The sequence below is a fragment of the Chinchilla lanigera genome, unplaced genomic scaffold, assembly GCF_000276665.1.
Source record: "Chinchilla lanigera isolate Chin_1 unplaced genomic scaffold, ChiLan1.0 scaffold00085, whole genome shotgun sequence".
NCBI lineage: Eukaryota > Metazoa > Chordata > Mammalia > Rodentia > Chinchillidae > Chinchilla > Chinchilla lanigera.
The window spans coordinates 4,274,814-4,302,110 of NW_004955486.1; the positions used below are offsets into that span (position 1 = coordinate 4,274,814).

The 27,297-nt window shown below is 54.1% G+C and overlaps 1 protein-coding gene across 2 annotated transcripts; it reads left to right on the forward strand.

Moving 5' to 3' along the window:
* The first annotated feature begins 557 nt into the window (after positions 1–557).
* Positions 558–12,339, forward strand: Eno1 (enolase 1, (alpha)). Of its 2 annotated transcripts, none has more exons than XM_005404051.2 (12): positions 558–679; positions 3,338–3,431; positions 4,831–4,926; positions 5,311–5,369; positions 7,917–7,986; positions 8,972–9,105; positions 9,230–9,452; positions 10,105–10,302; positions 11,091–11,292; positions 11,712–11,820; positions 11,924–11,982; positions 12,056–12,339. In XM_005404051.2, exons 2-12 carry the CDS (start codon positions 3,347–3,349, stop codon positions 12,123–12,125), a joined length of 1,305 nt encoding a protein of 434 aa, XP_005404108.1. In that variant the 5' UTR covers positions 558–679; positions 3,338–3,346; the 3' UTR covers positions 12,126–12,339. The 2 variants fall into 2 exon arrangements, with proteins under 2 accessions (XP_005404108.1, XP_005404105.1); XM_005404048.2 differs by lacking the exon at positions 5,311–5,369 and adding an exon at positions 5,620–5,678 and having other exon boundaries at positions 559–679.
* Positions 12,340–27,297: the final 14,958 nt, after the last annotated feature.

The window sequence follows — 27,297 nt, forward strand, 5'->3', positions numbered from 1 at the left end:
CTGGCTGGACAGCCGCATCCGATCAGACTAGCAGGACAAAGGCCGGGGTCACCTTGGCGGGGGTTCGCGGCACAGGGGCACGGACGCGGCGCGCAGGCGCACGAGGCCCGCGGCCACGCCGCCCAACGTCTCCACGCCGCGGGGCTCGGGGCTCGCGGTGGGCGGGTCCGCAGTAGGGCGGCGCCCGAAGGTCGTCCCCAAGGTCGGGGCCGGACGTGCAGCGACGCCGAGCGCGTGCGGGACTCGGAGTACGTGACGAGGCCCCGAGCCCTCATGCCCGCCGCCCCGCCACGCCCCTGCCGCCCTCGGCTCCGCAGGCCCCGCTCGGATCCGGGGTCCCGGTCTGGGAGTTCGCCAGCCCCCCGACACAGCAGCCGGGTCCCCACAGGCCCCTAGGCCCGCCCGCGCCGCGGCCCGGCGCCGCCGCCCCCGCCCCCCTCTGCCCTAGCGGCCGTCCCAGTCCCGCCCCTTCCCGCGAGGTTCTGAGCGGCGGCTCGCCTGGCCAATGGCGAGGCCCAGACGAAGTGGGCGGGCGCCGGGGGCGGGCACTGGGCGGGACCTCGCGAGCTGGCAGGAAGTCGGGGCGGGCGGCGCGGAGAGCAGCTCGCCACTTTAACGCGCACCTCGGTGTCTGTAGCACCCGCTCCTTTCTTCCTGGGCAACGAGATCCGGTAGCCAGGTAGGGAGTCCTACGGCGCGGGGTCGGCGTGGCGGCCCTGGGCACGTGGGAGCCGCTCTCCCGGGCAGGATCGGGGATCCCTGGGACGCAGCGGCGGGCACACTTGTGGGGCTCGCCATGCTTTGGGGCGGCAAAGCGCAGGTCCACGTGGGACCCCCGGGGGCCCGGCACAGATCCACGTGCGACCCCGGAGCCTACGAAGGTCGGGGCCAGCGCGCGCCGGCCACGCACGGTAGCGGACCTGGGGAGCGGAAGGCCACTGTCCATCCGGAGCCCGGGGCACGGCCTAGGGCACCGAGATCGACCTCACCGGGTCCCCGGGAATCCGCAGCCCCAGCTCCCTCCAGGCACAGCCTGCGGTCCTGGTCCGCTCCGCGGTGGCACCGAGCTGGGCGGCCGGATCGCTAGCGGGCCCTGCGGGGGACCGCCCCCACGTTAGGCGGGAGGGGCTGGGGCCTCCTGGCTGGCCACAGCCGCTGTGGCTTGGCCTTTTGAGGTCCACGTGCTGTGCCCCTGGTGCGGGTTCAACGCAGGCCTCTTCCCGGCCTACACTCCCTGAACTTGAATGACTTTGGAGCACAGTTTTTGCGTTCGACTTAAAGATAAATCACATTTTTTTTTTTTTTTTTTTATGTGAAACTGGTTAGTTCATCTTTTGTCCCTGAAATGAAACGAGAAGGGCCGTGGATCTGAGATAAAGACGTGTTGTTAGATGCATCTGAAGTCTACACAGTCAAACCGTGTCGCCCGAGGATCGGGGAGGTTGACCAGAAATGGCCAGAGGGGGGCCCTGGGGTGAGGGAGATGTGCCCGAGTATCATTTGCCAAAACCCAATTTTGGCAAGCTCCGCTAGAATTTAAAAACTCAAGAATGGCTTTATAAACAAATTTGCCTTTCAGAGCACGGTAGATAAAAACTAGGTGGCTTTTTCTTGTTGGATGAATAGAACTCCACCGTTACGCGGACAACAAAACCACAGAAGTGGTTTTGAAACTTAAAAAAAAAATGGTGGGACTTCCCGCCTCAGAACATTCCAGAGAAGGTGCCCGGGAAGCTCAGCTAGACAATAGCTCCTGAGCACCAGTTCTGCTCTTCATCCACTTTATTCTACAGCTTGATGGATTGCCTTATTTTTAGAGCACCCCAAAGGGAAAAAAAGGAAAAAGGGGGCTTTTCTTTGGGGTGTTATTTCCTCTTTGTTACTGCAAATGCCTTTTTTTCCTCTTTTTTTTTTCTTTTTTTTTTTTGAGACAGGGTCTCTTGCTACATAGTTCAAGCTGGCCTTGAGCTCACTTTGTAATGCAGGCTGGTCTTGAACTCGCAACGCTCCTCGTGCCTCAGTCTTCCAAGTGCTGGGGTTACAGACGTGAACCACCACGCCCGGCTTTTTTTGAGACAGGATCTGCCTGTGTATTTAAGACTGGCCTCCAACTCCTCGGGATCCTCCTGCCTCGCTCAAGTGCTGGGATTATGGGCGAGAGCTACCACGCCCAACTTTCCCACCTTTTCTTTAAATGTTCTTAACAGAAGCTATTTCCCTTGGCGTTCAAAGATACTATTTTAAACCAGGCATTGTACACACACCTGTAATCCCAGAATTTGGGAGGCTGAGGCAGGAGGATTGCTGTGAGTTCCGGTCCAGCCTGTGCTACATACTGATACCCTAAATATATTTTTAAAAAAATCTTTACTTACAAGTCATGACATTTCGCATTTGATTTTCAAATACAGTAAAATGAAAAAAATAATAAATTTTTAAAAAATACAGTAAATGCCTTTTGAAGAAAATGTGATGTTCCAAATGTCTCACATTTTGCTAAAGACCCAAACACTGTGAAATTTGCAAGAGCCCAAAAATGCACTACCAATGATCACAGAGCAAGGGACTGTTTACTCCTGACCCTTAGACTCAAGTAGCTGTCAAATCTGTCCATGCAGCCCACGGTGCTACTTCAGGTTTCCTGCAATGAATTATAACTATGCCCCAGACTTCTTTAGTTGCTGTCATGCAGAAAAGCTAGTTTTTTGTTTTTTTTTTTTTAATCTCGGCTTCTCCCCTTTTTGCTTTGTCCTATGTGGTGTTGCTGTGACCTTCACGTCCTGGCTGCCTTGCCGACTTGTCCTCGGTCCCCCTCCATTCCCCCTGCCAAGCCCCGTTGTTAATGGGTGACAGTGACCCATTGAGAGCCGCTCTGCATGGCTTCCACGTTCATCTTTTCCTCAGTTTGGTTTCTTCCCGGTCCATGGTTCTTGGGCTGTTTTTGCTCATAGAACAAGGCCTGAGGGCTTAGGGCGAGGCCTTCCAGAGCTGAGTGTTTTTATTTTGCTTAATTTTTCTGTTGGTGCCAGGGATTGTACCATGGGCAGCGCGTGCTCTACGCTCTGCCTGTGAGCTGCGCCCCCAGACCGCAACCTGTTCTGTCTCCAGCGCAGGGGATGGAGCCACGGCCGGAGCACACCCGGCCAGACCCTACCCTGTGCTACCCCCAGCGCCCCCGGCCTCTCTTTAAAGGATGAAGTCCCCGGCTTTGCAGAGCTGTCAAGGCTTCTTGTATCCTGTGTTTAGCCCAGTGGGGTCCCAGGGCCCCCAGAAGGGACTCCTAGAAGGAGTGAGGGATGCTTTGCTTATCTGCAAATAATGAACTGTTTCCCCACAGAAATCCAACATGTCTATCCTCAAGATGCACGCCCGGGAGATCTTTGACTCTCGTGGGAACCCCACTGTTGAAGTTGACCTCTACACCTCCAAAGGTACGTGCCACCTCGGTGTCCACAGCTCCTTCTGCCCCGCTCCATGTAACAGTGGGTCTCTCTGGGCTGCGCGCCACAGCACAGGCCTGTAATCCCAGCACTCAGGAGTTCAAAACCAGCCTGCACTATGTAGCCAGATCCTGTCTCAAAAATCAGCCCATAAGTGTGCAAATAAACAAATAGTCTTGCAGTTGCAGTGCTCTGGGCAAAGAAAAGTGTCCCCGAAACACGCTGACGAGTTGTGACGGGGAAGGGGTGGTCCCAGAGGAGTCTCGCCTCGGGCTTCATGAGGACCTAGAGGTGGCTCCCCGGTCACTGAGTCAGGACAGTAAGGTGACACCTTGAACCTTGTCCCTAAAAGGACCCATGGTGCCCTGCTGGCTGCACAGCTCACTGTGACCAAATAAGCAGGTGGCCTGTGATGGGGCGAGCTCTTCCCTCTATCAGGAAAGTGGTTGTAGGGGAGCCCGGGCCTGTGTGGTTCCAGTGCTGGCGTCTGGTCCAGGGAGCAGGGACCCAGCGCAGTGGGCTTCTGGGCTTCGGAAGAGGCACTCGTTTCTCCCTGACCACGTCTCCTAGAGAGAGTTTCCTGTGCAAAACACCTTCCTACGAGCTTTTACCAAAAGCCTGGGCAGTGCTGCACACTACGTGGGAGGCTGAGGCAGGAGGATTGCAGTTTTCAGGCCAGCCATGGCAACTGAGAGACTGTCTCAAAAAAAACCTTTAAGAAAATCAGCTTGTCTCCAGCTGTTTCATAAGTAGATTTGGTGGGTGCAGTTGGCAGGCACCCAGACCCCAAGGCTCACAGGATCTGCCAGTCAGAGCTGAGTCACCGTCAACTCACAGCCCTGACAGGAGCCCAGCCCTTTCCTGCTCCCCGCATCCCCAGTCCTGCCCCAGCCTGCTGCAGGCAGCCCAGTGTCTCCCGGGCGCGTACTTCATGTGAATTCCCAGGGTTCCTGGGATGCTGTGAGCGCCCCTCACCTGCGGGACCCGCTTGCTTGGTCTTTGTTTTGTTCGTTGAGATGGGGTCTGACTATGTCGCCCAGGCTGGCCTTGAACCCTCATGATCCTCCTGCCTCAGCCTTCGGAGTGCTGGGAATATAGGCCCGCAGCATCGGCCAGGCTAAAATCCGCATTTCAGCAAACTCCAGGTGGCCCGTGGGCACGTGAAAGTTCTAGAAGCTCTGCTCAGGATCGTTCTCAGTAAAGTAAACTGTAGGCGTCCATCTGTCGCAGCAGGGTCCGCGTCGCAGTATGAGGAAACCCGAAGGGCAGGAAGAGCGGCTGCTAGAGCTTTGCCGTTGGTAGAAGGAAGTGAAGCGTCACCCGGTGACAGCTGCCCCCTGCGAGTGGGGGCGAGCAGTCTTTCTCAGCTGCCATCTCTCCCCTCCTGCAGGTCTCTTCCGAGCTGCTGTGCCCAGCGGGGCCTCCACTGGCATCTACGAGGCCCTGGAGCTGCGTGACAATGACAAGACCCGCTACCTGGGCAAGGGTGAGGCTGGGCTGCCCTTCAGGGTTTACACTCGCAATGACAGCAGTGACCACGAAATGGCTTTGGGGACAGTGGCGTCCTCATTCCATGTGTTTCTCTTGCATTTTGCCTCCTTTGGGGCAGGAAAAACCTGATACTCAGGACACAGGTCCCTTTCCCCAGGGAGGGGGCGGGGCTGCTGACTGAATTGAATCCCAGGCACATGGGTGGGACCCTGCGACCTCCCTGGGGTGAGGCTCAGGTGCAGCACATCCGCAGGGCACGGAGAGCCCAGAGGTCTGCAAAGGCGTGCCTGGCCCCTGCCACTGTCTCTCGCATCTGTGCTCTGCCTGTCTCTCCCCCTCCACCTTTCTGAGTCTCTCCTCTGTCCTCCCGGCGGGGCAGGCGTCTCCAGACCCGTTAAGTATATCAATGAGTTCCTGGCACCAGCCCTGTGCACGCAGGTAACGCGCCAGCCGTGGCCTGGTGCATGGTGTGAACTAACCCCTCGGGTGTGCAAGGACTGTGCGGCTCTAACCTGTGCTGTCCCAGGTGCAAGCGCTCAGACTGGGCTGAAACCCGCCTCCGGGGGCGCGGGCAGGGCGTAGGCGAGGTCCCGGGGTTCCAGCCCGCAGCCTCAGCGGTTCTCTAGCAGCGCTGCTCAAGCCTGTAGTTGTTCACTCATGTCGGTAATCGATTGATTATTCCTTCTAGGTGTGTCAAAGGCTGTTGAGCACATCAATAAAACTATTGCACCTGCCCTGGTTAGCAAGGTAGGACCCGCCTCCAAGTCACTAATGCCCATCGGTGCCCCCAAAGCCGGTCCCAGGCCAGGGCCGCTCCTGTTCACAGAGGAGCTCATTCTGAGAGCTGCAGAAGCCGGGGGATCCCGGTGTGTGTGGTGCGTGAGGGACATCTGCATGACATAACTCCCACCTGTGTGCCCGCATCTAATAGCACCTGGAATGGGAGCTGTCTCTGCCCTTGGCTTTTTCCCCTGTAACGATCCTGTTTTGGGAGAGGTTGGGTATTTTTGAGGCAAAGTCTCACCATGTAGCTCAGGCGATTATCCTGCCTCAGCCTCAGAGTATTAAAATTATAGGTATGCACCACCATGCGCTGCACCCTGCAGAGCATCTTGACGTTTAGAGAATGAAGGGCCAGATGTGAAGAGCAGACCTTTCAGGGTGGCTGAGGTATTCATTGGCCACTGGCCACGGTGACATCAGAGCTTGGAATTTTTCATGCCCTCCTGCTGGCTCAGTTCTGACAGTGAAACTCATTCACTGGCACCTCCCTGTAGTCGGTCGGGCATGGTGGCACATGCCAGTCCCAGCCACCCAGGAGGTTGAAGGAAGCCCATGGCTTGAGCCCAGGAGATCACAGCAGCCTGGCAACATCACAAGACCCCAACTCCCCAGAAAAATTCTTCCTCAAAGCACTGGGGCTCAGCGGGGAGGCCTGGAGTCTGTCCCCAGCACCAAGAAAAGGGGAAAAGTCTTACTCATAACTTCAGTTTGCGCAGCAGGTAGAAGTAGAGCCCCTGTAGGAGGCCCAGGGGCCCTTCCATCAGCCCACACCGCCCTGTTCTGCACACCGGTCCCCGACCTCACCCTGTGTAGGGATGGAAGGGGAGGTGCTCCCTTGTCATCTATCCTCCCTTATTTGTGCCTGGCCTCTGTGGCACGCTTTAATTGGTCCCTCTCCACTGAATGCCCTGAGGAAGAAGTTCCTGACTCCGCTTGCCTCTGTGCACTGTCTATTCCCACCCCATAGACGCCTCCACACACACCTTGTTTTTGTCCCTTGGTGCCCGGCAAGGCATGACCTCGCCTGGGGAACTCACACCCCTGGGGCTGTGGGTGAGGACTGGCCCCCGACCTGTCTGCCTGGGCAGCTGCTATTTCCAGCGATGCTGTGTAAAATGGCCACAGATACCAGATGGTTAGTGGCGTGGTGGAGTCAGAGGCAGTTTATTTTTTGAGGCAGTAAAGTCACATTATGATTTTTTTACCAAGAGTCTTCACCAAGGTATCCGTTTTGTTTTGTTTTGTTTTGTTTTGTTTTGTTTTTCCGGTACCGGGAATCGAACTCACAAGGTTGCACTTCCCAGGCAGGCGCTGTGCCGCTGAGCTAAATCCCCAGCCCCTGTTTTTTGTTTTGTTTTGTTTTGTCTTTCTGAGACAGGGTCTCACTGTGCAGTTCAGGCTGGCCTTGAGCTCACTTTATAGCCCAGGCTGGTCTCGAACTCGCTGCAATCCTCCTGCCTCAGCCTCGCGAGTGCTGGGATTACAGGCATATGCTGGCATCCCCAGCTAAGATAACCGTTTTGATTAGTCTTTTTCTTTTTTCTTTCTTTCTTTTTTTTTTTTTTTTTTTTGGTAGTATTGGGAATCAAACTGACACCCTAGCGCTTGCCAGGCAGGCTCAGTACCACTGAGCTCTATCCCTGGTCCACATCAAATGTTTTGCTCAGTGATTTTGGGCTCCCTGCAGAAAGCAAGTACCCAGGGCCAGACATGGTGATGCACAGCTATAATCCCAGTATAGTGTCTGGAGGCTGAGTCAGGAGGATCCCTGGGAGTTTGAGCCCAGATGAGCTATATGTAGTGAGACATTGTCTCAAAAACATGAATCACGCATCCTGTCAGGGTAGATTGTGAGCATGGCTCTTACCCAAGAGGCAGCCACAAGCCCCGCCTCGAACAGTGGCTTTGTTACGTGTGTGTCCCTCCAGAGCTTCCATGGCCTGTGGCTGGCCCTCCAGCTGGGTGAGGTGACCTTGGATTTTGGGGGGACCGGGACCTTCGGTGTTGGCTGAGAGAAAGGCCTGACCCCCTTAAAGGGGGAGGCGATTTGTCTTGCTCAGCCCACGGCCCACCGCCGAGGCCCCATCTGCCCTCTGCCTGGAAAGCTAACATCAGGCGCGGGTTGATGGGGGCTCCAGAGTCCCGTGGGGCCCATAGCGGGGAGCAGAGGCTGTGCAGGCCTCAGCCTCCCTCTCCCTCCAGAAGCTGAACGTCGTGGAGCAGGAGAAGATCGACAAGCTGATGATCGAAATGGACGGGACGGAGAACAAATGTGAGTGCCCTGCTGCGGTCAGGGGTGGGTCCCAAGGATCAGCAAAGCGCCTGGGAAGGAGCTGAGGGATGGTCTAGCTCCTTTTTTTTTTTTTTTTCCCCCAGTCACTATAGTTGACACTGGCCTCAAACTCACTTTATAACCCAGGCTGGCCTCAACTCATGGTGATCCTCCTGTCTCAGCCTCCCAAGTGCTGGGATTACAGGCATGTGCCACCACACCCAGCTTCTTCCCGTTTATTTGCTTTTATTTTTATTTTTTTGTCTTTTTGAGACAGGTTCTCACTATGCAGTTCAGGCCAGCGTTGAGCTCACTTTGTAGTCCAGGTTGGCCTTGAACTCTCAACGATCCTCCTGCCTCAGCCTCCCTAGTGCTGGGATTACAGGCGTGCGCCCCCACACCTGGCTTATTTGCTTTTAAAAATTGCATTTTTGGTTTTTAGCATTATTTTGGGACAGGGTCTTGCTGTGTAGTTCAGGCTAGGTCCTGCTTACAGCAATCCTCCTGCCTCAGCCTCCTAAGTGCTGGGAATATAGACATGTGCCACCACACCCAGATTACAGTCTTTGAACTCAAAGGTTGCCCTCTTGCTGGGCGTGTGGCTGAGTGGTAGAGGGTTTGCCAGCACGCATGAGGCTCTGAGTTCAATCCCCACACCACAAATAAACAAAGAGAAAAGGTTGCCCTCTGTGATCCAGCACTGGGGGGATTTGCGAGTTTGTCGGGGGCCACAGGTGGGTCTGCATGGAGCAGGGGGCGGGTCCGCAGTGCAGGCCTGAGGCCTGCAGGAGAAAGAGGCAAATAAGAAATGCCTGAGTTTCAGCTGGGGGATCTGAAGTTCAAGCCTAGCCTGCATCACACAGTGACCCGCGAGGTCCTGTGTCAGAATAAAAATAGAACAAAGAGAGTGTCGCTGCTTGGACAGTCTCTGGGTAAGATCCGCCAGGGAAAAGTGGAAAGTTTGACTCACCTCCTTCTGTTGCAGCCAAGTTCGGGGCTAACGCCATCCTGGGGGTGTCCCTCGCGGTGTGCAAGGCGGGCGCCGTGGAGAAGGGGGTGCCCCTGTACCGCCACATAGCCGACCTGGCAGGCAACACCGAAGTCATCTTGCCGGTCCCTGTGAGTGGGTCCTGGGACCTTGTGCGAGAGGCGGGGGGGGGGGGGGCAGGGACGCTGTCCTTGTTGGGGTGAGTGAGGGCTGGCGCAGCCGCCACGGTGACCTGTCCACCCTGCCTGGCCCCAGGCCTTCAACGTGATCAACGGCGGCTCGCACGCCGGCAACAAGCTGGCCATGCAGGAGTTCATGATCCTGCCGGTGGGCGCGGCCAGCTTCAAGGAGGCCATGCGCATCGGGGCCGAGGTCTACCACAACCTGAAGAACGTCATCAAGGAGAAGTACGGCAAGGACGCCACCAACGTGGGTGACGAGGGTGGCTTTGCGCCCAACATCCTGGAGAATAAGGAAGGTAAAGGAAGGGCTGTGCCCGCAGGCAGGGTCCAAGGCGGTTCTCAGGTTGGAGACGGGGCCCTCCATTTCTCCGGGCTGGCCGAGACCCTGCAGCCCACCTGCCTCAGGCTGTGCCTCTGCGCAGGCCCGAGCCCTCCTTTAAGAGGCTGAGCCATGCTGCGGCATGCTTCTGCTCCCGTCAAGGGCAGCCGGGGAGAGAGCGCTCAGAGCATGTCGGCTTCGCTGTGTGAAGCTGCTGCTTTAGGCTCTGCACAAAACCACGTTCTCACAATCCGACCTCCCCGGCCAGGGACCGTGGGGCCAGGCGGCAGCTCTGTGCCCTGTCGGGGTCAGGCCAGACTGTGCTGCCCCTGGAGACAGCCCCGAGGTGGCCCTGGCTGCCCGGGGCTCCCTCCTGGCTCCCGGCCTGGGCTTGATTTAAACTTGGCCTGGGGACAGCTGGTGTGGCTGCTCGCTGTGACTGCCCTGGCCTCCTGGCCTCCTGGCCTGTGCAGCTGTCCCTGGGCGCTGGACTTGGGAGCATTTGCCGAGGGGAGGCCACTTTCCAGGAGTGGCTGCGACTCTCCTAAGGGACAGGTGCCCTCCCTTTCCTGTCCCTGCGTGACCGCTGCCCTCTGCCCGCCTGTGACGCCTGTCACCCATGTCCGCAGCCCTGGAGTTGCTGAAGAACGCCATCGGGAAGGCCGGCTACACGGACAAGGTGGTCATCGGCATGGACGTGGCCGCATCCGAGTTCTTCAGGTCCGGGAAGTACGACCTGGACTTCAAGTCCCCCGACGACCCCAGCAGGTACATCTCGCCGGACCAGCTGGGCGACCTCTACAAGTCCTTCATCAAGGACTACCCAGGTGAGCAGGGCCCCGGGGACTTGGGCAGGGCTAAGAGGGAAACTGAGGCACAGGTGGCTTAATAATGGGCCCAGAGGCACACAGCGAATGCAGGAGCAGAAGTTAAGGCCCAGGAGTCGGGTCACAGACGGTGCACGTAACCATTGTACGTCGTAATTCCTTTTTTTAGTTTCTCTCTTGGTGGCGCTGGGAGTGCCCTGAGCTGCATCCCCAGCCCTTTTTTGTTTTCAGTGTGAGACAGTCTCCCTGAGTCGCTCAGTTGTCCAGGCTGGGCTCTGCTTGGGATCCTGCTTCGGCCCTCTCCGGCCTCCTCCGGGGCTGGGGTTTGGGGTGTGCAGTGTTATCCCTCGCTTCTTTGCTTTTTGAGGCAGGATTTCAACGTGTAGTTCAGGATGGCCTGGTACTCAAAGCAATCTTCCTGCCTCAGCTTTATGCATGCTGGGATTATAGCCACCACATCCGACTCTGCTTTTTTTTCTTTGTGTGTGGTGGTGCTGGGCTCAGACCCAGGGCCTTGTGCGTACCAGGCAAGAGCTCCACCACTGAGCGACATCCCCAGCCCTCAGTGCCATATGGAAAAGTAAACCCTTCCCTTCTGCAGTGTGTAGCCCCGAGTGGGCTGAGCTGTGTGCCTGGCACCAGGCTCAAACCCCCTGCTGGGCGAGTGTCACCTTCTGGGGAAACAGCAGGTGGGGGCACCGGAAGCCAGGGGTCGGTGGTGACAGGAGCTGTGGGCGGTGTCGTCCCTGGCCCCGCTCACACCCTGCACTGCGGCTGTCCCTCCTCAGTGGTGTCCATCGAGGACCCCTTCGACCAGGACGACTGGGGGGCCTGGCAGAATTTCACGGCCAGCGCCGGCATCCAGGTGGTGGGTGACGACCTCACGGTGACCAACCCGAAGCGCATCGCCAAGGCCGTGAACGAGAAGGCCTGCAACTGCCTTCTTCTGAAAGTTAACCAGATCGGCTCGGTGACCGAGTCCCTGCAGGCGTGAGTGTCTGGGGCTGGCTTCCCTCCGTGGCCTTAAACGTAGGCAGCGGCACCACAGGGCTACGCTGAGCATGGGACGGTGGTGATCCCGGCTCCTTGCAGCGTTGTGTCATGTGGACAGCATGGCTTCTGCGTGAACCAGGCTGGGAAGCACTCTGTTGGACTCCAACCCCAGGGGCAGGATGGGGTTGCCTGCTGGGGTTGTCTCCCTTTGTAGTTCAATCTGGCCTCAAGCTCTCGGCAGTCCTCCTGCCTCAGCCTCCTGAGTGCTGGGATTGCAGGTGTGCACTACCACGCCTGGCTTTCAAGCTTTGCTCTTGGTAAAGCCAGGCACTGAGCCTTCAGCTCCTGCCCAGAGGGCAGCAGGACTGTGCCAAGGGAAACTGAGGCACGGCGTCTGTGTGCTTCCTGGCCCCCAGGTGCAAGCTGGCGCAGTCCAACGGCTGGGGCGTCATGGTGTCGCATCGGTCCGGGGAGACGGAGGACACCTTCATCGCCGACCTGGTGGTGGGGCTCAGCACCGGGCAGGTAAGAGCCGGTGGCACGGGAGCCAGAGGCTTCCCAGACCCCAGCCTCTCAGGTCCCCCCGAGAGGTGTCTGCCGCCCGCCAACTCCGCCGCTCTCTCCCCAGATTAAGACCGGCGCGCCATGCCGATCCGAGCGCCTGGCCAAGTACAACCAGATCCTCAGGTAGGCGCCCCGGGGAGCCGGGCTGTGTGGGGCGCGGGCCCTGCTGGGCTCTAACCTGCCCTCTGTCCCCCAGAATCGAGGAGGAGCTGGGCAGCAAGGCCAAGTTCGCCGGCCGGAACTTCAGAAACCCCCTGGGCAAGTAGGCCGAGGCAGGCAGCACCCAGGCCTTGGGCCCAGGTAGTTAGGTCCCCTCCCGCCACCGCTTCTGTAGACGCCAGTAGGGCCTCCCGGAGCCCGAGACCCCAGCTCTGCTCGTCGTGCCCGCCACCTCGTGTCCCACCGCGTCTGGAGCCCTGTGTGCCCCCGGCCAGTCTCCAGTGGTTCTGTTGTGGAATAAATGCCCTGGCGCCCAGAACAGCACGTGTGCAGGGACTGCATCTCAAAAGCAAAACACGAAACCGACCAGGCCGGGATCCCGGGAGGGCGCTTGTGTGCGCGCGTGGGCAGGACGGGTCCCAGGGAAGGCAGAGCGACACCGATCTCACATCTCTAGAAAACATCCGCACGCCCTGCTGCTGGCAGGATGTGAGGCGGGGCGGCACCTGGGTCCCAAGCCATGCGGCTGTGTGCCCCTGGGCGATACCCAGCAGAGCCGGCGGGTGACGGGAAGCCTGCTCTGGGGAAGGTGTCCAGGGGCTCCTGCATCCGTGTTTGAATCGATTCCGCTCCTCGGCTGGGCGTGGTGGTGCAGGCCTGTGACCCCAGCTACGCAGGATAGCCTGGTCAGTTGGGTGTCCCAGTGTCCAAGAAACCAAAGTATGCTTGTGCAGCTCAGTGTAGTTCAATCCCTAACACTGGGTTGGGGATACAGTTCAGTGGCGCAAGCACGTGCTTGGCAAGCACAAGGTCCTGAGTTCGATTCCCAGCACCAAAAAAAACTCCCCAATACCACCAAAAACTTCAGCCTCATCAAATCTTTGGCAGTAGCTGGTGTCCACCTCATTGGCAAAAACCCCCACGTTGCAGAAAGTACTGGAATAGTGTGTCAGGAGCTCAGGCGCCCTCTGGTGGACATCATGCTTATGGCACCTTCAGCCAAGAACCCACCAGAAGCACGGATACGCGCACACTTGCAACCCCAGCACTCGGGACAGTGAGGCAGGAGGGGCACTGAGTTCAAGGCTAGCCTGAGCTGCATAGTGAGACCCTGTCTCAAAGCAGAAGCACTAGGACACCTGGGTGTCAGTTGGGCCTTGGGGAAGGGCCAGCACTGAGCAGGAGCTCCAGCCCTGCGGAGCTGCTGTCCACGAGCTCCTGAGGGGAGTTGGTGCTGCGCGGGCCTGGGGCCTGCTTGCTGGGCACATGTGAGTGCCGGGGTTCAAACCCCAGCACCATAAAGTCAAACCTAAGTTGACTAGTGGCTTTAGTTACACCTACAAGACAGCCGCGCCGCTATAGCTAGGGTTGGGTTGGGTCACGGGCTCGTCCCAGTTTACACATGCGTATCACATGAGCACGACACAGTCTGCACACACGATCTTAACGGGATGCGGCTTCCCAGCTTGTGAAGATGTCTGGATGCTGGTTTTAGGAGGAAGGTAGGTCACTGAGCTCCGCCTGACAGTGGATTAGCCAGGGGTGGTGGCGCACCTGTAATACCAGCACTCAGGAGGCTGAGATAGAGTTATCACTGCATTCCAGGCCAACATGTCCCCAGAGGTTTTCTGTTTGTCCCGGCGGTAAGCCCCCAAGTTAGCATTAGTGTTTTTTGCTTGTTGCTGGGCAGAGGGGAGTACTGAGTTGAACCTGATGTCTTCACAGTTACATTTGCATTCAGTTTCTAAGTTTCTCAGGCTGAGCTCAAACTTGGAGTCCTCCTGTCTCAGCCTCCCAGTGCTTGATCACAGACATGCATTGGTATTTCTCAATGTGGCCTAGTGTTAACATCAGGGGACAAGCACAGAGATGTCCTGCTGGACCTAAGGTTACTGGGCCTGCAGGGCTGAGGCCACTGCCTACGCGCACACACACACACACACACACACACACACACACACACACGCGCGGCGGTGGCGGGAGTCCACTCCCCATACATCCTGAGGTGGATGCAGCGACATCGCTGGCCCGGGGGGCCTGCCCCAAATAGGACAGGTACATTTGTGCCAAGTTTCCAGAGAGCCAGTGCAAAGTGTAGGATGGAGGATCTTAAATTTATCTGCAAATCACAGGAGTTTACAGGAACTTAAAGCATTTTCATACATATTTTTGTGGTACAGGGGGTTGAACCTGGGCCTTCTGCACTCTTCATCCCCATCCCTTGTTTTAAATTTTGAGACGGTCTCATTAAGTAACCAAGTGACCCAAGGTAGGCTTAAATTTGAGATCCTTCTGCCTCAGCCTCCCTACAAAGCAGGCACCGAGGGCTGCTGTGCACAGGGACTAGGGTGACAGCAGACTTGGTGGCATCTGTGACCTGACACTGATTACCCGGAGCTCCAGGGGGTTGGTTCAGGAGCAGTTAAAACCCACCTGGTCCCACACAGTGTCTCCGAGACGCGCGCAGAGCTGATGACAGGCTTTGTCCTGCACCCTCCATGGCCACCATGCTCTGCCTAAGGACAGCAGCGTCCCCAGGGCCCTGTCATCCCTGTCCAGCCTGACGCAGTGAGGGCGGGTTGGATGCAGGCTGCGCTGCCTCGTCTGGTCCGGTCTGGTCCGAGAACTGTGTTCTCCACTTCATGTGCGTCCCTGCTGGGACCGAGCTCACGGCCTTGCCCACCCAGCACAGGCTTTAACCCTGAGCTGCACCCTCATCCCCCGCTTCACTTTTTCCGGGGGATTTTTCTTTTTTTGTTTTAAACACAGGGTCTCGCTATTTAGTACAGTCGGGCCTCAAACTCACCAGATAGCACAGACTGGCCTCAAACTCAATGCAGTCCTCCTGCCTCAGCTTCTTGAGTGCTGGAATGACAGCACCAGCCTACCACAGCCTACATTTTTACAATTGTTTTCCATTTTTACAATTAAAGCCATCCTAGTAAGTATAAACAGTGTCGGAGCTCTTATCTAGATGTCCCTCGGTAAAGCCTGGGGCACTCATGGGGGGGTTCAGGGGGCCGGGTCACGAGTGTGATGCTGGATTAGTCCACTGATCGGCTCAGCACGGCTGTGGGTGTGCGCGGTGGAGCTACTGAAGAGGGGAGCCCTGCCCTGGCTGTGGATGGCACCAGCCAGTGGGCAGGCAGCCTGCCCGGACCACCTGCCTCGGAGCCTGCAGAAACACCTCCGCTCTTCAGCTCCGGGTGTCGGGACCAAGACACAGTGGAGTCGACCTCTGAAGGAGCCGGGTGCTGTGGCTGCCCGTGCACTGGCTGCACGCTGGCGTCGTCTCCAGAGTCCCGTGCACACAAAAAGGGCTGGGGCGGCTGTGTCAGTGGTAGAGTCCCCGGGACTGTCAGTAACTCCCCAGGAGAGAAGGGAGGGAGGGAGGGAGGGAGGGAGGAGTGGGACACAAGAGTCCCGTCTACTCGAGAGGCTGACCGCCGGTGTGACTGCGACTCCCCCGGGTCGCGCCCCCGCTCAGGGGGACCCCGGGACCCCGCCCTGGTGCCGCGTCAGCCCCGCGGGCGGGGGAGGCGGGGTCGCTGGGCCGCGTGTGGTGGGGCAGGCGGTGTGGACGCCGGGGGCCGCCAGGGGGCGCAGCGGAGCCGACGAGCAGAGAGCGGGGCGGGGGGGGGGGGGCTGCAGAGGGGCCCAGGATGCCGCCCCAAGGTGGTTTCTTTGTCTGTCTCTCTCTGACCCTCGCCCCTACTCCTTCTTTTCCTCCCTCCCTCCTTCTCTCTCTCTGTGGCCTAGGCTACGCTTCAACTCGAAGCAATCCTCCTGCCTCAGCCTCCTGAGTGCTGGGGTTACAGGTGTGCACCACCACGCCCGGAGTAGAGATCTCTCCCGTAAGGGTCTCTTCCTTCCAAAGAGGTCTCTTCCTCCCTCCTTGTCCTCTCCCCACCTCCCCGCCCTTGTCCCCTCTCCTGCCCCTTCCCCCCACTCAGGGAAGGCGTCCACAGACGGCCACAGCGTGCAGGACCGCCGCTTAGGAAGCTCACGCTGCTCCTCCGGGTTCTAGGCCCTCAGGCGCGGTGGACAGAGGGCGCCTGTGTCACTGCCTCTTCCTTAAAGGACGAGGCCCCACGAGCCAGAAGGGGCGCACGAGCCCCGGGCGCAGACGAGGCCACAGCGCCCGCTTGCTGCCCGCGCCTTGTCCCGGCTGGATTTTTGTACTTATTCATCGATCCACCGCGGTGCTAGGGACAGAGCCCAGCCCCGCTTCTACTGGACACCAGTTCGTGGGTGGGCAGCCCATTCAGGGGTGCACCAATTCGTGGTGGTGTCTGTCCTCTGTCGCTGCTGCCCCAGCCCCGGGCAGGACGGGGTGTGGCTCAGAGGACCCGGGTCACAGCCGCAGGCCGACGCGGCGCTCGCCCTCCGGGTCCCCTGCCCTGTGCAGCTGTGGCTTACGGTGCCCCCGCCGAAAGCTCGTGCCCTGTGGGCAATGTCCGGGCAACGGGACCTCAGCGGCAGTGCCTGGAGGGAGGCCTTTGGGTCGCAGGTCCCACCTGGAGGAGGTCAGCAAGGTCCCGGCGGGGCCCTGGGACTGCCTCTTCCTGTGACTCCTCTCTCTTCCAGGTTTTTTTTTTGTTTTTGTTTTTGTTTTAATTTTTTATCATTTTGTTTTCTGAGACAGGGTCTCGCTATGTAGTTCAGGCTGGCTTTGAACTCATTAGGTAGCCCAGGCTGGCCTCATAATTGCAGAGACCCTTCTGCTTCAGCCTCCTGAGGGCTGTGATCACAGGTGTGCACCACCTCATCCGCCATGAGCCCGGCTGATGTCCTGGCTGAGGCCTGAATGTGAGAACTGTGAGTTCTTTTTTACAGCACCACTCTTTTTACAACACCCTGCCTCCGGCTTCTTATCACAGTCGCAGGAAGCAGAGGAACTCCACCCCCACCCTGCGCTTTGCTGCCCTTTGCGGTACGTGGAACTGAGTGTCAAGGGGAGGGGGACGCTCCAGCCTGATCAGACTGCCCACCCCTCAGGTGGGCCAAACTCCTCCGCTCTTCATGAAAGGTTTTATCTTGGGAATCTGGACCCAGTAGTGTCTGCGCTTCCACCCTGTCCTTGAGACTCCTCCCCTAGTAAGAGGCATCCCCGGAGCTTTACGTAGCCACGTGAGATGCCACGGGCCTGTAATCCCAGCACTCTGGGAGGCTGAGGCAGGATGATCACAAGTTCAACCACAGCCTGAACAATTTAGCAGTTTAGCAAGACCCTGTCTCAAAAAATAAGAAAAGGGCTGGTAATATATCTCCATGCTGAGGCCCTGGATCCAATCCTCAGCAGAAAGAAAGAAAGAAAGAAAGAAAGAAAGAAAGAAAGAAAGAGAGAGAAAAAGAAAAAGGGAAAGGGAAAGGGAAAGGGAAAGGGAAAGGGAAAAAGAAAAAGAAAAAGAAAGAAAAAGGAAGGAAGGAAGAAGGAAAGGGGAGAAAGAGAAATAGCAAAAATGTCCAGGCCCAGAAACACTCAGCACTTTTCCTTTTTCTCTTCACCCCTCGTCAGGGACAGCCAGGAAGCAGCAGGGTGTCAGCACCCTACCCCGGTCAGACTATGGGACAGCGCCCTCCCCAAGGGAGACATCCAGTATTGGGGTGTTGGGGACACGCATTCGTGGCCTGGCTCCCAAACAAAGGACGGGAGTGGGTGGGTGGTGTTTCCCGTCCTCCTTCCTTCCTGTTTTTTTCTGAGCTAAGGTTTCAGTATGTAGCTGGACTCAAACTTACAGTGATCCTCCTGCCTCTGCCCCTCAAGCACTGGGATTACCCCTGGGCCTTCCTTTTTTTCTTTTTTTTTTTAACACTGGGGATTGAACTCAAGAAAGGAAGAAAGAAAGAGAGAGAGAGAGAAAGGAAGAAAGAAAGCAGCCTTCAGACTGAGCTACATCCTAGCCCTGTTTAACAATATATTGTTGGGCCGGGGATGTAGCTCACTGGCACGGCACCTGCGTGGCAAGCACAAGGTCCTGAGTGCAATTCCCAGTACCCAAAAAAAAGAAGGAAAAATGTATCGTTGGCTGGGCGTAGTGGCACACGCCTGTCATCCCAGCACTTGGAAGCCTGAGGCAGGAGGATCTCCATATAACCCTGGGCAGCCTGGGCTACATAGTGAGCTCAAGGCCAGCCTGAGCTACACAGGGAGACCCTGTCTCGCCAAATAAAAGCAAAAATAAAAAATAAAAAGACAAGGGGTGCAGCTCAGTGGTAGTGTGCTTAACTATCAGATGTGAGACCTTGTGTTCCATCCCCAGCCGCCCCCCAAAATCCCTTGGCTACATTATGGATGTGTCCTGAGTTTATCTGAGGAGGTGACAGAGCTAGGGAAATGCTGAGCCGCATCTGGTTAAAGCGGCCTCACATTTATTATAACCTACAGATTCTACACACTGAATCAGATCTTTGTAGACAAATCATGGTGACTTAAAGATACTTGTGAAATTATTTGTAAATTAGTCAAGTTAAGGATCAGCCAAATGATCCCATAAAGACTTTAACCTTTTGACGAGCGCCGTTAAATAATGAACTGCAAAATACAGACAAGCAGCGTCCTCAGTGCCTAATGATCATATAGGACATTAATAGTCCTGGCATCCGTCAGAAAACTTACAACTCCTGTGACACCCTGGAGAGACTGTCCTGGACTTGGGCCAAAATAATTTCATTAAACCATGATACTTTAAAATCTAAGGTTGAGGGGCTGGGGATTTAGCTCAGCGGCAAAGCACCTGCCTGGCAAATGCAAGGTCGTGAGTTCGGTTCCCGGTACCAGAGAAAAACCAAAAATAAATAAATAAATAAATAAATAAAATAAAATAAAATCTAAGGCTGAAAAAAAAAATCCAAAGCTCAACCATTTTGAATGGTTGCAGGATAGCAGCACAGTCTGTCAGCAGGGAAGCACCCAGGGAAGATTGTCCTTGCCAAGAGCAGGTCTGCATTAGAGCTGGACATGGTGGCACTTACCTGTGATCCCAGCCCTTGGGAGGCTGAGGCAGGAGGATCACCCAGAGTTGGAGGCCAGTCTGGGCTCCATAGTGAGTTCAAGGCCGTGAGTTCTCGCTATGAACTGCATATCGAGACCCTGAATAGAGAAAGAAAGAAAGAAGGAAAGAAAGAAATCAAGCAAGCAAGCAAGCAAGCAAGCAGCCTGCATCTCTGAGTCAGAAGGTAAAGGAGAAAGAGCCCAGAAGACAGACTCCTCCCCCAGCAATGGCCTGCCTGCTCCTGCTGTGCCACATCCTTTCAAAACTAGGCAGGGGCGCTGGGAATTACTTCAGTGTCACAGCAACTACCTGGCAAGCATGAGGTCCTGAGTTCAAGTCCCGGGTCACCCCTGCCAAAAAAAACCCCACAAAACTAAGTGCAGGGTCATTTCCAACATTTGTTCTCTTACAGCTATTTTTCATTGGGTTTTTTTGTTTGTTTGTTTGTTTTTTGTTTTTTTTTCTCCGGTACTGGGAACTGAACTCACGACCTTGCGCTTGCCAGGCGGGCGCTTTGCCGCTGAGGTAAATCCCCAGCCCCTATTTTTCATTGTTTTTAATGCTGCATTTGTGTGTGTGTGTGTGTGTGTGTGTGTGTGTGTGTGTGTGTGTCTCCTTTGAGACAGGGTCTCGCTATGCAGTTCAGGCTGGCCTTGAGCTCACTTTGTAGCTCAGGCTGGCTTCAATCTTGCAATGATCCTCCTGCCTCAGACTCCCAAGTGGTGGGATGACAGGTGTGCCCTACCATGCCCAGCTATGCTGCATATTTTGAGCATTTAGATGAGAAATCAATCTACCAACTTTTTTTTTTTTTTTTTTTTTTTGGTCTTTCTGAGGCAGGGTTTTGCTATGCAGTTCAGGCTGGCCTTGAGCTCACTTTGTAGCTCAGGCTGGTCTCCAACTCGAGACAATCCTCCTGCCTTAGCCTCTCAAGTGCTGGGATTACAGGCGTGCGCCACCACGCCCAGCTTCTTTCTTTTTTTTGTATGGGAATCAAACTCAGGACCTTGCCCTTGCCAGGCAGGCGCTTGTGCCACTGAGCTACATCCCCAACCCTTCTACCAATTTTATCTACTCAGAATCCTTGCAAAATAATAGTATTTTGGAAAGCACCAGTAACGAATGAACTCAGGAAGGTGGGAAGGCGAAGAAGACCTGATGGGCCTAGTTCTCAGGACATTGAGGTTTGGAGAGGAGGGTGGGACAGATTTTTAAAAACGAATTAATTAGGTAATTAATTAATTTGGTTTTTTGAGACACCCATGTTGGCCTTGAACTCATGGCAATCCTCCTGCCTCAGCCTCCTGAGTACTGAGATTATAGGTGTGTGCTACCACTCCTGGCTGAAGAGGAAGGAAAAGCAGATTTTATTGTTTTAATATAATTTTTTTATTGTTTCTTTCCAAATGGAAAATTATTGTGGTTACCTGAGAGTGTGTCACTGCACTCTCTTTGTTATTGTTGTTGTTTTGTTTTCTTGTCTTTTTTTGTATGGAAATTAAACCCAGGACCTTTGCACTGAGCCACGTCCCCAGCTGTTTTTTATTTTATTTTATTTTATTTTATTTTGTTTTATTTTATTTATTTTATTTTATTTTATTTTATTTTATATTTTGAGAGAGGATCTCCCTAAGTTACACAGGCTGGACTGGAACTTGCAGTCCTCTTGCCTCAGCCTCCCAAAATGCTAAAATAACAGTTCTGTGCCACCACACCCAACTTTTCTGTCTTTTTTAAGGATACATCCGTCCATGTGACTAGTTACGGTTCTGAGGCTTTCAGATTTACTCTAGGAACATTAAGTTACCTACCCCCTAGGCTGATTTTGTTTTTTGAGACAGGATCTCACTACGTAGCCTAGTCTGCCCTCGAACTCATGGCAATCCTCCTACCTCAGCCTCTTGAGTGCTAAGATTATAGACATGTGCCACAGTGCCCAGTCTGATTTTATTTTTGAAGTGGGATCTTACTATATTGCCCAGGCAAGCCTTGAATTTAGTACCCTCCTGCCTTGGCCTCCTATGTGGCTAGGATTACAAGTTTTTTTGTTTGTTTGTTTGTTTTCCGGTACCGGGAATCGAACTCATGACCTTGCACTTGCCAGGCAGGTGCTGTGCCGCTGAGCTAAATTCCCAGCCCCTAGAATTACAGCTTTATACTAAAATGCTTGGCTTACTATTTTTTAATTAAATTTTTATCTAGAATTTTCTTTTTTGTTTGTTTGTTTGTTTGTTTCCGGTACTGGGAATCAAACTCATGACCTCACGCTTGCCAGGCAGGCACTGTGCCACTGAGCTAAACCCCCAGCCCTAGAATTTTCATTGACACATAATATTCGTGTGTATTTATTAGATACAATATGATAATTTGATACCTGTAAAGATGAAGTCAGGAAGCTGGGCGTGGTGGTGCACACCAGTAATCCCGGCACTTAGGAGGCTGAGGCAGGAGGATGGCCTAGAGTTTGAGGCCAGCCTGGGGCTACATAGTGAGACCCTGTCTCAAAAAACAAATCTAGTTACCATAAACATTAGAGGGCAAATATTTATTTTACATGAGACAGAAATTTATTTGTTTTAGTGATTTAGTGATTTTAGCTAAGTAGTCATTTTTTGTTCTGCCATATTAATTCAAACGGTTTATTTTATTATTTTTTTCTTGTTTTTTGATCTTTTTGAGACAGGGTCTCGCTGTGCAGTTCAGGCTGGCCTTGAGCTCACTTTGTAGCCCAGGCTGGTCTCGAACTCACAACGACCTTCCTGCCTCAGCCTCCTGAGTGCCGGGATTACAGGTGTGCGCCGCAATGCCTGCTCAAACAGTTTAAAATGTTGGTGAGGAGAAAGCAGTGAGTAGAAATGCAAGTGAAAGCAGAGTGTTGGGGCTGGGGATTTAGCTCAGCGGCAAAAGCGCCTACCTGGCAAGCGCAAAGTCGTGAGTTCGGTTCCCGGTACCGGAGAAAAACCAAAAAACCAAAAAAAAAAAAAGAAAGCAGAGTGTTTATCTAGGTCAGCTCTTTACATACAAAGAGTGAGTCTCTCCAGATCGAAGGCTTTAGAGTCCTTAAAGGAGAAAAAACGGAACAATGGATTTTCTATCCCACTGGGGTCAAAGTATTGTTGCAAGTGGGACAAGAACGAAACAACCAAACCACTGGAGATGTTTGGAGGGTTGGTGGCCTGGTGTTGGAGTGAGGTAGGAGTTGCAGCTTTTTTTTTTTTTTGGTACCAGAGTCAAACTCAGGACCTTGTGCTTGCCAGGCTATCTCCTCAGCCCTGCAGCTTTTAAAATTTTTTTTTCCTGCAGCTTTTTTAAAAATATAAGGCTTCAGGTAAAGGAAGAAACTAAGGTTATTGGAGGGAAGAAGTTTGAGGAGTGAGTTGTGGGCTCTGCTCACAGCCAGCAGGGTGCTGCTGCTAAGAACACACGCAGGGCCAGGTGTGGTGGTACACAGCTCTCATCCCGGCACTTGGGAGGCTGAGGCAGGAGAATTGCCCTGGACACAAAGTAAATGATGCAAAGGCAGCTGTGCCCCAAGGAAAGGCTGCCTGAGGACATCACCAGGAAAGGTAGCCATGTATACAAGAAAAGAGCGCTCAGGAGAACCAAGCTGTGCAGCATGGTGGTGCATGCCTATAATCCCAGCACTCAGGAGGCTGAGGCAGGAGGATTGTTGGAAGTTCGAGACCAGCCCGGACTACAAAGTGAGCTCAAGACCAGCCTGAACTGTGTAGTGAGACCCTGTCTCAAAAAGACACACACACACACACACACACACAAAGGAGAGCCAAGTTGACCAACAACTGGATCTTTTTCAGTCTATAGGGATGCTGAGACAGGGTCTTACTATGTAGCCCGGGCTGGCCTTGAACTCGTGGCGATCCTCCTGCCTCAGCCTCCTGAGTGCTAGGACTATAGGCGTGTGCCACCACACTTGGCTGGTTATTTATATTTTTTTGCATAGATTTGTAAGCCTTTTAAACAAATGCATCCCAATCATTATTATTTTCAAGGTTATAGCAATTGCATAGATGTTTCCCAGTCTGTGACTCTCATTTACTGTGGCTTCACAGGGAAGAGGTCTTTAATAGTCTGTTAGTCAAATGTGCCTTTGGGTTGTTCGGGCTTTGGGGTCATGTTCAGTAACTTCTCAGGTATTTTATGCTCAAATTTTTTTTTTAATATTTTAATAAATCCAAGCCATGGGGCCTGGGGATTTAGCTCAGTGGCACAGCACCACAGCACCTGCCCGGCAAGCGCAAGGTTGTAAGTTCGATTCCTGGTACCAGAAAAAAACAAAAAAAAAAAAAAAAAAAAAAAAGCCATGTGTAGGCTTTTTTTTTTTTTTTTTTTCTTTTTGAGACAGGGTCTTGCTATGTAGTTCAGGCTGGCCTTGAGCTCATTTTGTAGCCCAGGCTGATCTCGAACTCACAACGATCCTCCCGCCTCAGCCTCCCGAGTGCTGGGATTACAGGCTGCTCCACCACGCCTGGCTTTTCCTAGTGTCTTTATTCTTGCACTTCAGTCTTCGTTACACAGAATAGAATCCGCTTCCTCGTCTTGCCGAAGTTTTCATGTCCTGGGAGAACACCATCGTGTTGCCTTTTCCTGGGTCTCTACCTTTAGGCTTTCTCCCTTCCTGGGGTTAGAGTCACAGCCAGGCTTGGTGGTGCACACCTGTAATCGCAGCTGCTTCTGAGGCTGAGGCAGGAGGATGGCAAGTTTAAGCACAGCCTGGCCAACTTAATGAGACCTTGTCTCCAAAAGAAAAAGAAGGGGGGATTGGGAGCTGGAATGTAGCTCAGTGGTAGAACACCCCTCGGTTTGATATATAGTACTACAATTAAACAAAGAAATAAAATCCTAAACCAAAGCAAACCACCCTGCCACCAGCGGCAAGTTAGAGTCACACATTCCATGCACAGGAGGAGGTGGGGTATTTCACGCGGTGCTTCAGGATAAAGCAAAGGTCCCTTGGATTTTCCCTTGGCCTTTGCTCTTGTTGGGTGTGATAAGAATTTCTGTGCTTTGGAAGGAAGTGAGGTTCTTCTGGAGTGTTCAGAAGGCCTCTTAGGGGAAGTGTGGAAGGGATTCTTCTTCTAAAGTTCATGTTAGTCAGACCGGGGATACAGCTCAGTGCCTGCCTTGCAAGCACGAGGTCATGAGTTCAATTCCTTGTACCCAAAGAAAAAAGAAAAAAAGTTCATGTTAGTCAAGAGTACAAGGCTATTGGGCTGGGGATTTAGCTCAATGGCAAAAGCGCCTGCCTGGCAAGCGCAAGGTCGTGAGTTCAGTTCCCGGTACCGGAGAAAAACCAAAAAAAAAAAAAAAAAAAGAGTACAAGGCTGAGCGTGGTGGCACACCCCTGCAATCCCAGCACTTGGGAGGCTGAGGCAGGAGGGTCTCTGTGACTTTTGAGGCCAGCCTGGGCTGCATGGCAAGACCCTGTTTCAAAAAAAGAAAAAGAAAAAGAAAAAGAAACGGACACAGCCACATCTCAGTGATGCTGTCATCCTGGCCTCTGCAGGCAGCAGTGGCTTGAGACAGGCTGCTTTGCACACGTGGCCTCCTTGGTGACCTGGACCAGCCAGCCAGGCCCGACTTGCTGCCCCAGGCTTCTTGGGAACTGCAGGAGACACGGAGGCCGTGGGCAGTGGATGGGTGAGGGCCAAGCTGGACAGCGCAGCGCAAGCCGCAGTTCTGGGGAGCTGGGGCTGCAAGGGGAGGGGACACGGATCACCAGAGTCTGAGGCCAGCCCGGGTACGAGCAAGTTTAAGGTCAGCCTGGACTCCATAGGGAGACTTTGTCAACTTCCCTCCCTCAAAAAAGAATAGTAAATAAAGTCAGTGGCTGTAGCAGGATTCATCTGGAAGTCGGGGTACGGAAGGGGGCCCTCGGGGTCAGGAGAGGAAGGATGTGGGTATTTTGAGACTAAGGTGATGTGGAGTGAAGGAGGATGGCGCTGAGAGAGCCCAGGCACTCCTGGTCTGCACGGCCAGGCGGGGAGAGCAGAGGGGTGCAGTGCTGATGTCTGCCTCGTTGTTCTGTTTGTCCCTGGACTAAGGATTTGACTTTGGGGGCTCATAGCGCCTGGTAGGATGCAGTTAAGTTCTGAGGCCCCCATATACACAGCCTTAACACCTAAGATATATTTCCTACTCACAGAGGTCCTCCCGCCTTAGGCTCTTGGGTGCTGGGATTACAGAAAAAAAAAAAGAACAACAACAAAAAAAACCCATGCCCAGTAGGAGACTCCTCCCGCCCACTGAGGTCCCTTGACCCCTGCAAGTCTTTTTTTTATTTTTTAATTTAATTTAATTTTATTTTATTTTTTCCCCTGCAAGTCACCCAGGCTGGCCTCCAACTCACTGCAATTCTCGGTTTTCCTGCCTCAGCCTCCCTCCAGTGCTGGTTTCCAGTTTCCAGCCTTGCACCTGCTGGGCGGATACTGTACCACTGAGCTCCCTCCCTGCTGCAGGGACTGCTGAATCCTGCTCCTTTGTTGTTGTTCTGGCTGTTGTTTTGTCTTTTTGTTTGTTTGTTTGTTTTGTCTTTTTGAGACAGGGTCTCGTTGTGCAGTTCAGGCCAGCCGTGAGCTCACTCTGTAGCCCAGGCTGGTCTCGAACCCCCACGACCCTCCTGCCTCAGCCCCCCCAGCGCTGAGATCACAGGCGTGTGCCACCATGCCCGGCTGCTCCTTTGTTTTGAATGCGTCCTGGCTCTGTATGTATCTGTGCTGTGTGTGCAGCAGAAGGAAGCCAGAGTCCTCCACTTCCCTATTCCAACTGGGGCAGGGGCCTCGCCATCTCCCAGGGGCTGGAGCGGGAATGCGGTGCCCAGTCAGCACGGCCGGGCAAGGCGAGCTGGGCAGTGAGGGGGGCTGGCGGGACTCCAAGAACAGGCCTGGACACGGCGTGGTCTGTCCAGGGCTTGCTCGGGCACCCTTGCCCTGCTGACAGTGCTTCAGGGGACATAATTCACATGCTCCAAAGCTCCAGTACTTCTGCCGGATGAGGAAGGCTAGTTACCAGCCACATGTTCAGAGAACTTGAACTCTTTTTCTTTCTTTCTTTCACTATACAAATTATCCACGCTTGATACGAAAAAGAAAAAAAAAACTGAACAGAACAGATTTGAATGAAGTCGGTAGTCAGCACTGCGTCCCTGCTCCCCCGCACTCTGCAGTAGGCTCTGTGTGAAGGATTTTCTCGGAGGACCTGCTGCCAGACATTTTTGAGGCATATACAAATTTGTCCTTTTATTTTTAATTTAATTAAGTAATTTATTTATTTTTGTCTTTTTGAGACAGGGTCTCACTATGCAGTTCAGGCTGTCCTTGAGCTCACTTTGTAGCCCAGGCTGGTCTTGAAGTGGAAAGGATCCTCCTGCCTCAGCCTCCTGAGTGTTGGGATTACAGGCGTGTACCACCACTCCCAGCTCATTTTTTTTTTTGATACTGGGAATCGAACTCAGGGCTTTGCGCCTGTCCGGCAGGCACTGTGACCCTGAGCTACATCCCCTGCCCCTGGGCCACAATTCTTGCATGGGTTTGTTCCTGTTAACTAGGTCACTTGCTAATTTATGATCTGATACCATAATATGATGCTTTGTAGTTACGTGGAAATTGGAGATCTCTAAATGTACATTTTTTCTTTCTTTTTTTTTTTTTTGGTTGTTTTGAGACCAGGTCTCGCTATGCAGTTCAGGCTGGCCTCAAGCTTATTCAGCCTGAACTGAGCTGGTCTCGAACTCGAAACGCTCCTTCTGCCTCAGCCTCCCGAGTGCTGGGATTACAGGCGTGCGCCACCATGCCTGGCTAAACGTACACTTTCATAAATAAATGAATCCAGGCATGGTGGCGCACGCCTGTAATCCCAGCACTTGGGAGTTTGAGGCAGGAGGATCACAACGAGTTCGAGGCCAGCCTGAACTGAGCTCCGTAGCGAGACCATGTCTCCAAAACAAAACGTTTGTATGTGAAAACAGCACTAGTTTTTACCACTACTCAAAGTGTTCCCTAATCCTGAGCACCTCTCTCGTGCCCATAGTGTAGGACCCACAATTCTGCATCTGCCCGCTGCTGAAGAGGCTTTAGTAGAAATGGCGCTGCATCGGTCTCCACTTTGACGCACATGGAGGCCATCAACTCATGTACTTCAAACTAGGGTTAAGTACCTCCATCCTGATCTACAGTTTTGAAAACTACTGAATTTATTATGCTGTCAAATTCAGCTCTCATATTATCTGATATACAAGGAGGCATGAACTAGGTTCCCCATCTCAAAG

Excerpts from the sequence above, each read along its gene's own strand:
- Eno1 (XM_005404051.2), top strand. The coding sequence starts at position 3,347 with ATGTCTATCCTCAAGATGCACGCCCGGGAGATCTTTGACTCTCGTGGG. Across the intron at positions 3,432-4,830 it reads TGACCTCTACACCTCCAAAG|GTCTCTTCCGAGCTGCTGTG; the intron begins GTACGTGCCACC and ends CCCCTCCTGCAG. Across the intron at positions 5,370-7,916 it reads CACCAGCCCTGTGCACGCAG|AAGCTGAACGTCGTGGAGCA; the intron begins GTAACGCGCCAG and ends CTCTCCCTCCAG.